The following is a 14467-nucleotide window of genomic DNA, read 5'->3' as shown; positions in this document are numbered from 1 at the left end:
TGTCACACTTTGGTCTTCACTTCAGTCAGCTCAAAACCGTATTCTATCCATTCAGATGACACCACCTAACTGAAGGCAATGGTATATTGTACTGCTGTGATTTTTTTGGAAGACTGGATGTGTACTAAATAGAATGTAACAAAATGTTTTGAAAGACACCACGGTATTTATGAATTCCTTTCCCATTGAGTCCTTTCAGCGACAGATGTCAGAGCATTTTACATTGAGCTTCATAGACCCTGGGAAGCCAGTAGCTCATTTTACAGATAGATAAACTGAGGCAAAGAGCTAAAGTAAACTGCCCAGTCACCCAAGTCAGTAGAAAAACTGGGAATACCTGACTCCCAGTTCCCCCTGCTCTAGCCCCTAGGCCCACAGAACATATTACCTGTTCTTGGAGTTCTGCTAGTCGCTGAGCTCGCTCTTCCTCAGAATCATCTGATGAGCTATCACTGTCAGAGGAGCTATCGCTGCTGCTATCACTGGATGAAGGGGGGACCACCTTGGTTGGGGGTGGAACCACTACTGGAGAGGAAGCTGGAATAATGGGTTCTTCAGGTTCATCTGGCATTTTAGCAAAGCGCATCTCAAAAACATCCTGGGGAAGAAACATATTGAAAAATAATGCTGGGTTTGCATGTGCTATACAAATTCACATTTACAAGCACTTTAGCATGCATTATTGGTAATAATGATCATCATCCAAGTAACAAACACCTGACAAACACAGACAAGCCTTCCTCCTCAAAGAAATGAAGGGAAAACAGACTAAGATTTAATATACATTATGTACAGGCTTGCCAAAATTCAACTTTCTGATAACTGATATTTTAAACAAAATGAATATCAAAAGGTAAACTTGAGATTTGGAGGATATGGTAGATTGAAGTCCTAAAGACAAATTACAACTATGCTTGCAGCGTCAAGACCTTACCCAGTACAGAACACTGAAATGTTGAAGAAATCTCCCTACAGAATGCCTAATATTAAATCCGAACCACCAGATGACATAAAATCATAGAGTTGGAAGGGACCTCAGGAGGTCATCTAGTCCAACCCCCTGCTCAGAGCAGGGCTAACCTCAGCTAAACTGACATGGTTCAATGTGGACACAGGTGTGAAATGGCTGCATTTTATCTCCACTATTTGGCATTGCAAAAGATTGGATAATGAAGTGCATTAACAACAAACAGTAGAACAGGATGGGTGGATGGAAATGCCTAGAAGACCTAGACTTTGCTGCTGATATTGAACTACTGAGTAATGCCCATGAAAACTTACAAAGACAGACAACATGGCAAAGATAACAGGCCAAGCAAGGCTCAAAATTAGTTATGCTAATTCAAACATCCTTGAAACCCAGATGTCCAGCAGTAACATGTTATAAGGCAAAAACATCAAGAAAGTAGAACAGTTCATCCACCTGGGCAGCACCATGTTAGCCAACAGAGACCTTAAGAAGGAAGTGACATCAAGAACAGGAAAAAAAATCCACAGCATTTACTAAACTCAACCACCTATGGAATTCAAAGATACACAAGAAAAAACTGAGAATTTTCAATTCAAACAATCTCAGTGCTAACATACGGCTGTAAGAGCAGGAGATCTACTAAAATGTTAATCAGAAAACCAGACACCTTTGAAAATAAGTGCCTATGAAAGATTCTGGGCACTGGTTGGAAAAACAATCAATGAGTTCTGAGAAATCACTAACCAGCAGCTCATTTCCAACAGAATCAGACATATCTAGGGCATGTACTTCAGATGCCAACACACTCCCATATGAAGCTGTCAAGTGCAAATGAAAGCACCCAAGAGAAATCTTAGGAACCCCCCTAGCAGTGAGGGCAGAATAGTTGATCTCAACATCACAGAACATATGGAAGCAGCAGAAAATGTCAGAGGAAGGGAATGGTTTCTGCCCTGTACACCAACTCTGGTATGGGAAAGATATAAAAAACTCTTTACCAGTACTACTACTCTTACAGACTACCTGTACAGATTTGTCCATGGGGAGGTATTCCTCCCTCTCCTCTTGTGGTTAAATCATTTTAGCTTTTCTAGAGTCTTATTTTGCTTGTGTTCTTTAAAACCCTGGCAGGCTCTCCACCTGCTCTATTGTCCTCTCAGGTACTGAGTTGCATAGAGTATGGTCAGAAAGGCAACTATGTAAAAAGGGCATCTTCTTACTCAACAGGTCTCTTCCCCGCATGTAATATGTATTGCATCCACTTTAGTGGCAAAGTAAGATTTTAATATAGACTTCCTTGTAGTGCCAATCCAGGCAATGGGAGGGAGAGAGAAATGAATTTTACTCTATGTCAGTCATCCTCTGAATTGTTAACAAAGTTTCAGGTGCAGAATCTTTATTGCTGGCAAATCATAGCCAGATATAAACCAAGTTGATTCTCAGATCCCAGATAGCAGGGCTGGCAATTAGAAATACCATCTTTTTACATGTAAGGCAAATAATCTGCAAAGTCAATGAGACACAGAAAAGGTACCGCACATGCTATTTGAACTAAATTCTCAGAGCACATTCTAACTGCTCAGTCAGCTAAATAGTGGCTGGGATTTAATTTTTAAAGAAGGCAAATGTAAAAAAGCTTCTCAAAGTACTGGGGAGTCCCCCAAGTACCAACATTTAGTTACTATGACATGCCCATAGACAGCAAAGGCAGCTGGGGAAACAAATTAGTCTAACAGCAGAAGGATCCATTTTAAATATTCTCTAACCCATTTATCATTCAATATGTAAAAACTAAATCATGACTCTTCAAAAGTGTTATATTTAAAAAGTGTAAAAAAGTCTTCATGGTGAAAAGCCACATAAATGCGACCAATCATAATATTAACTGTGCATTTGTCAGTTAAACATGCACTTCTCAGTCATATTGTAGGCAATCTGTGGTTGTGCCTCGGAAAAAAGCTAATTCTGTGTAATTAATGTGCAGTCTTTTTGCTCACATATGGTCTATCTGAATTAGCTATTTAAACACACATTTTAAAGCAAATAACTAGTAGGGGCCACATTACCATTGCAACAAGGTTAAAGGCCCAAATCCCAGACCTTACTGCAAACCTAGCTATCTTTCTGATATTTTACTTACAATTTCAGAATACGGAAAGCATTAGCAGCCTTGAGGCAAACAACTAGGCTGTTAGAAGTGTATGGCTGTACAATATAAGTAATTTCCCCAAGATATGCAATCTCTCCGGAAACTTGACTATAACCACAATACCTTTGACGGTAACTTTATGGACAATAGGGAAAGGGGAAAAATAGTTTAAAAAGAAAAAATCCGATACAATTTTTAAAGACAAGTTCATTTTGTACGCTGAGATTTTCTGTGCCAAGCTGTACTCGAACACTTTATCAAACACACAGTTTAAAACAGGAATTATGCAAATACCCTCTGTGACAGGGTCAGACTGGAAGGCTACTGGGGAGTGCTACTATTTGAAAGTGGGCAGGCTTGCTAAAGGCCCCTCCCACAGCCTAAGGGGAGGAGCCGCTGGATCCGGGACTCAATTGATTTCAGGAGACAACTAATGAGAAAACAGGAATGGGAGTGAAGGTCAAAGGGAGGGAACCGGAAGGGGACACCAAGCAGAGAACCCCCAATAGTGTCCACTGCTCCAGCAAAGTGTCTAGGGAGCCAGCGAACACTGCCCAGAGGAACTCTCCCCGCATGCATGAATGGATGGAGGAACGGAAATAGGCCCCACAGTTGCAAACCACCACCTTAGCCAACCTGCTGTCCCTGGTGTTATAGATGGCCGCCTTGGCCAGCACTAGGAGGAGGTTGATGAGGAGGTCCTAAGACTTTGTGGGGCCCCGGATGGGGTGTGCATAGAGGGAACAGGTGCAGGGAAAAGTGCAGCCAGAACCTCAGCAGGAGGTTCTGGAGGAGCCGGAACTAGGGCTGCAGCCTGGTGTACTCGAGGCAGACATGCGCCACGGTCTCCCTCATGCCGAAGGGGAAGGTGTCAGGGCGAGGGGTGAACCATGCCAAGTACATGCCTGTGCTCACAGCTCCGTGAAGGAGCCACCAGCTGATGTCCCCAGTGGGCTGTGGGGTCAGGATGGAATAGAGACTGGCCCACTGGGGGGTCCTCGCCCTCCATAGGTGGTATCAGATCCTGCCATTTGGTGTCTGGGTTGCTAGAAGGCCAATATATCAGTGCCAGGCTCAGCAAGTACCTTTTCCCCGGTAGCTGAGCAGGGGTTACTCCAGGTTAATTAACACACCCAGAGCCAATCAAAGCCCCACCTAGGACTTGTTAAACACCTCCCCTGCAGTGAAAGGGTGTGGCTGGAGTTGTGGGACTGAGGTGAGCTCCAACATGTGTGAGCAGGCAAGACACTATCAAGAGCCAGGAGAGCTTAGGAGAAGGAGCAGAACACTGGCAGAAGAGAACCCTGCAGGTGCAAAAACTGGTGGAGAGAAAAACCCTGCCCAAAGAGGGCAAAGGATTTTTCCCAGGTCTGGAGGCCTAAGGGAAGAGACACTGCCAGAAGGGAAAGATTGAACTGGATATTTGGTTTGGGCGCCACCATGCCCAGTGGGGCTGTGAGGGGTCAAGAGCCTTCCCAGGCAAGGAGGCCAGGAAGTAACCCAGGGAAGCTAGCAGCTTTCCTGAAGCCACAGAACGAGGCTACTACTTGTAGGGTCTCTGGATTGGGATCTGAAGTCGAGGGTGGGACCGGTCCTCCCCCCCCCCCCACCTCCTACCAGCCATTCACTGGAGAGGCAAGAGCCCCAGCGAAGAGACAAGGGTCTCTGAGAACCAGAGACAAGACTGGGATCTAGTAGAGAGGGCCATCTTAGAGAGGCTGTATTACCCTCCCCCATCACTAGTGTTCTTCCACCCTCTGAAGAGTGAAGCAGTTCCCTGACCTACCACTAGAAGGAAGCGCTGGACCCACTGAGATAGAGGAAGAGGTTTGCCACACCTCTTAACAGTACCATTGCAGTCACTGCTGTTTACCCCTCCTTCTTAGCAAAGGTACAAGCTCCATTTCCTAAAGACAATGGTCACATCCATAACCTGCAGCTTACAGAAAGCAAACACCATCTCAGTTACATTTACCACTTGACCATGCAGTTTGCAATTATACTTTAGTGTGAACCAGGTCACAGAATCACCTTGATTCTATATTCAGCTTTTACTCACACTTAACACTAATACACAATAAACACTGACTTAAACCAATGACATAGCAACTGTAAACTCAGACAGATAGAACATTTAAGAGTTTGATGTGAAAGTCTTAAAGTATTTTTCAAATCTGTAGATTTTGTTTGTTTGAATGTTTAACAGCAAAGTTGTTTTCCTGTAAGATTCCAAAAGAGGACTTAGCTAATGACATGGGATTTTAGCAACACTTGAAACAATCACCACATCCTTAAGAGGTTGAGAAATCTAAGTTTGGACATTAGTTTCTTTTCACACTAACCTTATGCTGTTCCCTTTGTGAACTCTCACTCTAGCAGAGAGACCAAAATGTCCACATCTCAGATTTCTGACTTAGAGAAACAGTTTTGTTTATATGTATCTTCAAGAGTCATAGCCTTTTCTTTTAAATCAGATAAACAAGTTTTTTTACTTAAAAATATCTTTATGAATCACCTTTGAATTCTCTTCATTGAAAGACTGAAGGATTTTACAAATAAAATGTAACTTGTAAATAAATGAGATCTGAAGAAAATAAGGGATTTTGTTCATATAACTGGGGCTCTTCTCTTCAACAACAGAGAAAGAATAAATGTGGGTAAAATGTAAAAATACAAAGATTAGAAACGAAGTTTAGAAGTGATAAATGTGAAGCAGAGCCCCAATTAACTGGTGCAAAAAAGAATGGGGCAAATTCTGAATATTCATCTTTCTCTATGAAGCACTTCTGCTGTCAGGATTTTCGATACCAACCCTCTATCAAGTTTTGAATGCATTAAAAAAATAAAGCAAAATTTCACCTTCTGCCTGAAAGTTCAACATTTAACCATTTTGTGTACCTAACAGTTGATATCTGAACTGTATTGTGTGTACAATTAGATTAGAAACTCTACAGCACGGGATGTGCCTGTTCTGCACAGTGCTAAGCGTACCGCTGGCATGAAAATAAATATTTACACATGTATTTATGTAACTCATTTTAATCACTCACCAAGTAAAATATGCTGCAGTATAAAAATTTACTATTTAAATATTAAACTATTTTAAAACAGAGTTAAAGAAAATAAATCAATAACTTCATTTCACCATGAGACGAATTATTCCTTTGAATTAACATTTAACAGGACTTTTTAAACCAGGAAACGGAACACAAAAACAACATGCTTTTCCTTTTCCTTTGTTCTACCTCAGAGTAGGCACAGGATCATAGATTTGAATTTTGTACTGACTTATACTAGTCTATTTTGACTCTTGTACCTTACCTGTTGTAGTAAGAGCTTAAGGCCCGTAAAACAGGCTAAGGCCTAAGTGAAAAAAGCCAAGTGAACAGGAGTATAAGTGGAAAAAACCAAGCTAACTGAAATTGGCACAGAAAAGTGCTGATACTGCAAAACATATTTTATTTTATTAAAATGAAAATTATGTAGTAGGTATAGGAGGTACCAAGATACTAACTTCCTAAAATCATACTCTGATTAATAGAAATGACTAAAAAGTGATAAATGGAGTTGTTCTGCCCAAATCAGCCAATTAACGGAAAAAGGTGGTATTAGACTACATCAAGAGGGTGGCAACTACCTACGTCAAAGAGGGCAGAGCAAAATTGTATGAAACAATGTATAAAAGAGGGTGTCAGAGGGAATAATGTAGTCCGGTCTAGGGGATAACGGAAAGTCCCGCCGTTGGGCCATGGCCATTGTAATGCCGCCTATATGAAACTAACCCAGAGATACTCTGTAGGTCACTTCTTATTGTGCCGCACGCAATAAACCTGGCCTGGGTGCCTTCGTTGCTCAGCTAATCCGTGGTTGTGTCGATTCATTCGATTGTGAGAGCCGTCTCGGGTACCGCGCAGAGCTGGGACAGCATCTCTACAGGGACACACACACGCAGCCTACACTGATAAACATCGGTGACCAACACACCGTACCACACCTGGTACTATGACTTGAAATCCCTTCTTAAAAGCTTTCTGCACTTTTAATTCAATTGCAGCCTTCTCTGAACTCTCAATATCAGTCTAAGCATCAACAACCTGTATATGCATGACTTTCTTTGATTCACTTACAAAAACCATATAAAGTAATTATAGCACCATTCGCCCTTCCTTCGACTTTGTATACGCTTAATTTTTTGCCAAAAAATTCACCCTGTTGCCATCGCAAGTTCAGTTTCTCAACTTGGTAGCAATGGTCTGAGTGTTAGTGCAAGTGACTCCATGTTTGCATTTACATTCTAACTGCCATATCATCTAACTTTGTGTAAAGGAAATCTACTGTAATCTCTTGGGGACAGAGACGGTCATTTATTATGTGTGGATATCTATCACACTAGGGACCCAATCTGTTGATCTTTAAGCACTACTTTAATACAAATTTTGTTTAATCATATCATAGGTGGCCACCAAAAGCCCTGTCGGCCCTAACACCAGCCCTGTTTGTGGCAAGTTTTTGGCAAAAAAGGCCTACTGCTGAAAAGGTTCTAAAGATCCTGAAGTGCTTCACAAACTTTACTGATCATACAACTTTCTCTCCCCTCCTCCTTCCACAAACAAATTGCCTCTGCATCTATCTTAGATGTTTAACAGCGAAAAGCCACACACACACACACACACACACACACACACACACACACACACACACACACAACAGAGTAGTACAGAAACGGAAAACCACTATTTCCAACTGGATCAAGTAATAAAATTAACAAGAAGAAAAAAAATCTGACCAGATCCTATCAAAATAAAGTGCCAAAATTACAGGTGATACTCCATAATTAACACTAAGAGTGTTCGCCCCTCTCCCTTTCCTTAGCCTAGAAAGATTGTCAACAATACATTTTAGATTCATTACATTTGTCAGTCTGTATCATAGGTTTAAATAGCTTCCACTAACCATCTGAAAGCAAGAGTGACACACACAAGTCTCACAGTTTCCTTCTTACTCAAATTTTACTATGTCACTATGAGCTTGTCATTTACAAACTTGAGGATTTCCAATAATTGGAGAATACTCAAAAGGTGACTATGAGGGTAACTACAATCTAAATACTCAGCCCTTGCAGAGAAGTTTGTGTGCAGTGTCCTCTAACAGAGAAGCATTTACAGTATGGTCTACATGAAGTTGTCACAGATTTTGCAGACACTGCTACCATCTAGTGTCAAAAGTACGTTGTTAACCTGTTAACAAAATTCATTCATATTCAAATACAAACAAACATCTGAACACCACAAAACAGGGATCAGAAATGGGAAAAGGATTAACTAGTTATATCAGAACAGGACACTACTGGGCACAGAGCCACAGAAAGAACCAAATTTCTACATATTCTCAGTGGTTACAGTGACTTTCCATTTTTAGTATGAGGTAGGTGTCTCTTAATGTGTGCCATTTAAAACCCTATTTTCAATCAATCATAATATTCTTGGTTACCATAGTTTATTGGACTTCACCCACAGCATGTTAATGTGTGAACTACAGGTCTGCTCAGGACTAATTTTTAAGCCCAGCCACAGCAGGGGTATTGTCATTTTTGACCTGACAACCTTGAGCCTTCTCCTTTCCCCTAAATCTGAGTTGTGGCTGCTGCTGTCTCCTGCCTATGGGGTGCACCAACACTAAGAGTGGAACTCACATGTGCAATCACTAAAAGAACTATTGTTTGCACACTAAATACACGGTGAAAAGTTCAAGAAGGGTAGCCGTATTAGTCTGTATACAGCAAAAACAACAAAAGTCCTGTAGCACCTTAAAGACTAACAAATTTCTGTGGGCATCTGACTAAGTGGGTTGCAGTCCACAAAAGCTTATGCTTGCAGAAATTTGTTAGTCTTTAAGGTGCTATAGGGACTCTCGTTTTTACTACATACATGGCTTTCCATGAAGTCTGTTTTCTCTTATACACAGATTAGTAGTTAGAGGTACAAGATTTTACATATGTTACTTTTACTTACGTTAGCATTTCTTAGCTTTTGAGTGCTTAATTTTGCAATATTAATTATTTTCTTAATATAACTTTTTTGTTTGGAGTTTTCTAGCTAAGTTATTTGCATTAAATCTCCAAGCAAACCAATGAAAAACTCCCTTTAGTGAAATAATAAGAAGTCAAACCTAAGAAAATGTCATGTCATGAAAATCCCTAAATAGCAAAATATTTCTCAGTGACATACAGTAATCAATGATAGCATTTCCCAAAAGCATAAAAATATTATACAATGCCCAGCACCATGGAGCCTACTATTTGACAGAGGACTCCTAGATGCTACCACTATACAAATAACTATTAGCACAGTCATTGACCTGTCCCACTAGTCCATAAATAACCTCTTCATCTCACTTATTTTAGTTTACTTCAAAAGCACTTAGCCCAAGCTAAGGAACTTGTACTGGTTGAAGATAAATATAGAAGAATGATAATCACTAAGCTGCCCAAACCCATGCTCACACAAAACAAACAGCCAATGACACAAACTCCTTGCCTGCTGCTCTAACGCACACACTCTGCAGCATACCCAAAAAGATAATAGGTCCAGTCACGGTCAAACCAAAGTTGTGACAAGCATAGAATTACTGAGTGAAATTATATGGCCCGTGTTATGAAAATCAAAGTAGATGTTCATAATGTTCCTTTCTGGCTTTAAAATCTTCATCCCCTCTAGCTTGTGCAAAAAACAGATTATTTCATTTTACGTTGTTTGCAGAATATTCAGAGTAAAATGAAAGAGACCATGCCTGTGTGAGCTCCAAAAGTCAGACTTGGCTAATAAACTTCAATAAGCTTTCAAGTAAGCAACCCTATTGAATGGTATTGAAACCCCAGCTGCCTGAATTAAAGAAAAGGTTACTTACCTTGTGCAGTAACCGTGGTTCTTCAAGATGTCTCCCCCTATAGGTGCTCCATTTCAGGTGTACATGTGCTTATTGAGCCCTTGACTGAAGATTTTCCATTAGTGTCCGTTCAGTCCACTCATGCACTCTATACAACCTCATGCCACGCTCCGAGGGCATATAGGGCAGTGTGGGCAAACTGCCCTCAGCAACTTCTCCATGCAAACAACCAACAAGAACAGTCCAAAGCAGAGGGGAAAGAGGGCAGGCAGGGGAGCATCCATAGGGGGACAGCTTGAAGAACCAGTCACTGCACAAGGTAACTTTTTCTTCTTTGAGTAGCGTCCCTACGGGTACTCCATTTCAGGTGACTCCCAAGCAGAAGCCTAACAGGGGAAGGGAGCTTCGGAAACAAGTCCAAGACTGAACACAGTACAGCAGAACCAAGCACCACATCAGATCTGAAGGTAAGGACCAAGGCATAGTGTTTAGAAAACATATCCACTGAAGCCCACGTAGATGCTCTGCATACTCTGCTGCTCAGACACTAGAATGTTTGAGTAATACTGTGGAAGCTGCCTGTGATCTGGTAGAGAGTGCTATAATTGTTTGGGGAGGGAAAGCACCAGCTGCATCATAGCGAGCAGGAAGACATCCAGAATTCCATCTCAAACGTCTCTGTTAAGAGATCATGGACTCCTTTGATCCTTTTGTGATGGAGACAGAGTTTAGGTGATTTCTGAAATTGCATGGTCCTATCCAGCTAAAAGGCCAATGCCCATCACGTAGCTAATATATGAAGGGAATTCTCCCACCCGAGATTTATGTGGCTTAGGAAAAAATATTGGTAGATAAATAAACTGGTTGAGATGGAAATCCAACAGCACCTTAGGTAAGAATTTTAAGTGCGGTCGTACGGAGACCTTGTCCTTGAAAAATAACGTAAATGGGGAGTCTGCCATCGTTTCCCCAACCCTGCAGGCTGATGTGATAGCTACTAGGAAGTCCGTCTTTATAGGTGAGGGAAGGAGCAGATCACCATAGGTTCTACTGGAGGCCCCCAAAAATATGTAAGGTACTAGGCTGAGATCCCAAGTTAGAGTAAGATTCTTAACCTGGGGATAAAGATTCCCCAGATCCTCAATAAACCCCAAGGAAATAAGGTATGCAAAAATAGAAAACCCCTTTAGTGGGAAATGAAAAGCTGATATTGTGGTGAGATTAACTTTAACAGAGCTAACTGATAAACCTGATTTTTTTTTAAAAAGTCCAGCAGATAATCTAAGACATCTGTGAACATAGAAGATTCAGGCACAAGGCAGTGATCAGTGATTGAACCTCTTTTATTTCTGAAGGTAAATAATTTGAGTTGACTCCCTTCTACTGTTTAGTAATACTTAACTCCTGTTGAGCAGGTGGATTCTAATCCTGGGAACTAACTAGAAGCCATGCTTAGAGAGAGAAACCCTTGGATTGGGGTGAAGCACACGACCCACATCCTGGGAGATGAGGGATGGTTTTGGAAGCTTGAGCGCCAATTGGACACACAGGTAAAGCGGTAAGGAGATCATTCCTGCTTTGGCCAGGTCAGTACTACAAGGATAACCCTGGCTTTGTCCTGCCTGATCTTGTTCATCACCCTTAGAATTAGTGGCGTTGGATGGACTGCATAGAACAGGCCCTTTGTCCATGAAAGGAGAAAGGAGTCTCCCAAAGAGAGGCAACCCTGGCCTCTTCAGCAGAATAAGGGGCACTTCCTGCTGCTGGATGTGGCAAATAGGTCCACTTCTGGAAGTCCTGAATTTTGTAATATCCCATGAAGGATTTGAGAGTCCAACTCCCATTCTTAATCCTGCTGAGCATATTGGCTGTGTCATTCTGTGCTCCAGGAAGGCAAAATGGCTGAGATCTGAATCTGATGTGCTATACACCAGCTCCATAACTTTCTAACTTTGGCGCACAGGAATGGGAATCTTTCTCCTCTGTTTGTTGATAACAAACATGCAAGCCACGTTGTCCATCATGATTCTGATTGTTTTGCCCTTCATGAGGGTAGGAACTCAAGGTAGGCACTCCACTGGTTTGGAGTGTGTAGGTGCCAGGGCCGAAGGCATGTGTTTTGATTTTATTCGGACTGATGGAGCTAAGTGGGAATGCACTATTGGTAAGTCTGAAACAGATGGTACCAATCTGGAGACAGATGGTATTAGTGCCCTGCCAGCACTGTGTTTCTCTGAAGCACTCTAGGATCTCCCTGCTCCACTGATACTGAAGGAAGAGTCTCTCACGTCTCATGTACCGAGGTTGAAACCCATAACACTGTAGGCCTAGCAGAAGATTGGGATTCTTGGGAGCTAGCTCCTTGTGGTGGAAGACTGAGTTCCTCTTCTTTGTAGCCTTCTCCAAGTCTTTCAAGATGTTCCCCTTCTCTGGTGAGACCATAACCAAAACTGGAGGCAGATGTATGGGAGGGTCTCCTGACCTGACTCAGAAGCAGGTCGAAGGGAGCGCTTCCATCAGCAACAGTTTCAGTTTGGTCTCCCCATTCTCATGAGCTGCAGATTTACAGCTAGACAAAAGTTACATTTTTGGGAGATATGGGACTCTCATAAACAACAGATACACTTAGAGTGCTTGCTGCTGACCAGGATAGCCTCCTGACAAGAGAAGTAACATTTGAAACCTTGGCAAGCCAGCCATGCCCAGCCAGGCCAAACAAGTTGTCCAGAAAAAATGGGGGCAAAAAAAAAGACAAACAAACCTCTTAACTAATACTATTCTAGCAATAACTAACACTAACTAAAAACAAATGATCTATAGAACAACTACAAAATATGCTGAGGAATGCACAAGGCAGACAAGTTAAAGTGGTAGAGAAGAAACTGAGGGCAGTTCATCAGTACAGCCCTATGTACCCTAGAGGTGCAGCATGATGTTGTAGGGAGTGCATGCACAGGCCGAATGAACACTGCTAATGGAAAATCTCCAACCCAGGATTCGAGATTTGCATGCACACCTGAAGTGGAGCACCCGTAGGGACACTACTCAAAGAAGAACCTCTTTTTCTCCACTTCCTCATGCAGAGATTCCTGCTTCTTTGCCTGGCTTGGGGGATGGGACTAGTAGTTGAAGCAATGATTCAGATGAGATCTTAGCAGACCCAGGATAAATGTTTGTCCCTTTACACTGACCTGTCCTTAACAGTCAACAGACTGAAGCTCATTTCAGTTCCTCTTCTAACTTCCATGACTAAGCTCTATCAGCTTTTGTAATTTCCTAGATTCCAAGGCCAGAAGGGGCCATTGTGATCATCTAGTTTGACCTTCGGTATAATAGAGGCCATATAACTTCCCCAACATAATTCCTAGAGCAGGTATTTTAGAAAAATATCCAATCTTGATTTAAAAATTGTCAGTGGTGGAGAATCTACTATGACTCATGGTAAATTATTCCCATGGTTTATAACTCTCACTGTTTAAAAATTTACACCTTATTTCCAGTCTGAATTTGTCTAGCTTCAACTTCCAGCCAGTGGATTGTGTAGACCATTCTCTTCCAGACTGAAGAAATCATTATTTACTATTTGCTCCCCATGTAGCTACTTACAGGTTGTAATCAAGTCTCCTTGTAGCCTTCTCTTTAAGCTCAACAGATTGAGCTCTGAGTCTATCACTAATCCTTTAATCACTCTTGTGGCTCTTCTCTGAATCCTCTCCAATTTATCAACATCTTTCCTGAATTGTGGGCACCAGACCTGTACATTGTATTCCAGCAGCAGTTGCACCAGTGCCAAATACAGAAGCAAAAGAACCTATACTCCATCTATTATATAGTCCATGCCAAATACAGAGGTAAAATAACATCTATTCTATTTCACATATAGAGTTCATCCACAAAGCGCACATGAGCCAATTTTGCTTCACAATCCATGGAATGCATTTCCCAAAGTAGCTCTAAAATACACTGAACAAACATTTCTAAGCTTTGCTTATTTGACAGGGAAAATAAGCTTTTTGATTTATATTGCATCTCTCCATGCTAGTTTGTGTTAACTTTTTGTTCATTTTACTGTGTCAATTGGGTCTTTTTCTTATAGAACCTCAATCATGTCCAGTCTGAAAGATTTCTGCTTGTTTGTATTTAAAAAACTCCCCCTAATCCCAGGGCCATGTTTACAGGTTTACTGCATTGCTTCTCCAGTTTCTTGACTGTGTATTTACAACACCCACTTCAGTAGTTACACACTTAGTATGCTGAAGTGATTGAGAGCATTTCTGAAAAGCTTTCAATGAATGACATTTGATTTTCAAGCAAATAGCAACGGTTATTCTTGTGGCTCTCTTCACAATACATGTGTAAAGTATAATTCCTCTTATGTCCCACAATTATCTTAATTTCTGAGCAGAACAGCTGGTAGAATCTTTCAAAACAAGCTAGAGAGCCAATAAATTCAGAATAGTGTA

General features: G+C 41.4%; 1 protein-coding gene across 6 annotated transcripts in view; it reads right to left on the bottom strand.

Annotated features, from left to right (window-relative positions):
- BRD4 (bromodomain containing 4) overlaps nt 1-14467 on the bottom strand; it is a 192192-nt gene that overhangs the window by 39901 nt on the left and 137824 nt on the right. For all 6 annotated transcript variants that reach the window (XM_067544621.1, XM_067544620.1, XM_067544622.1 and 3 more), the window contains one exon: nt 389-598. In XM_067544621.1, the coding sequence (XP_067400722.1) occupies nt 389-598 (210 nt within the window). The remainder of the gene's footprint in view (nt 1-388; nt 599-14467) is intronic.

Source organism: Emydura macquarii, unplaced genomic scaffold (genome assembly GCF_026122565.2).
Source record: "Emydura macquarii macquarii isolate MOO-44397 ecotype Brisbane River unplaced genomic scaffold, CSIRO-AGI_Emac_v2 contig_1002, whole genome shotgun sequence".
Lineage (NCBI taxonomy): Eukaryota > Metazoa > Chordata > Testudines > Chelidae > Emydura > Emydura macquarii.
The sequence above is the reverse complement of the archived record's forward strand: the minus strand, read 5'-3'. Positions and strand labels throughout refer to the sequence as shown.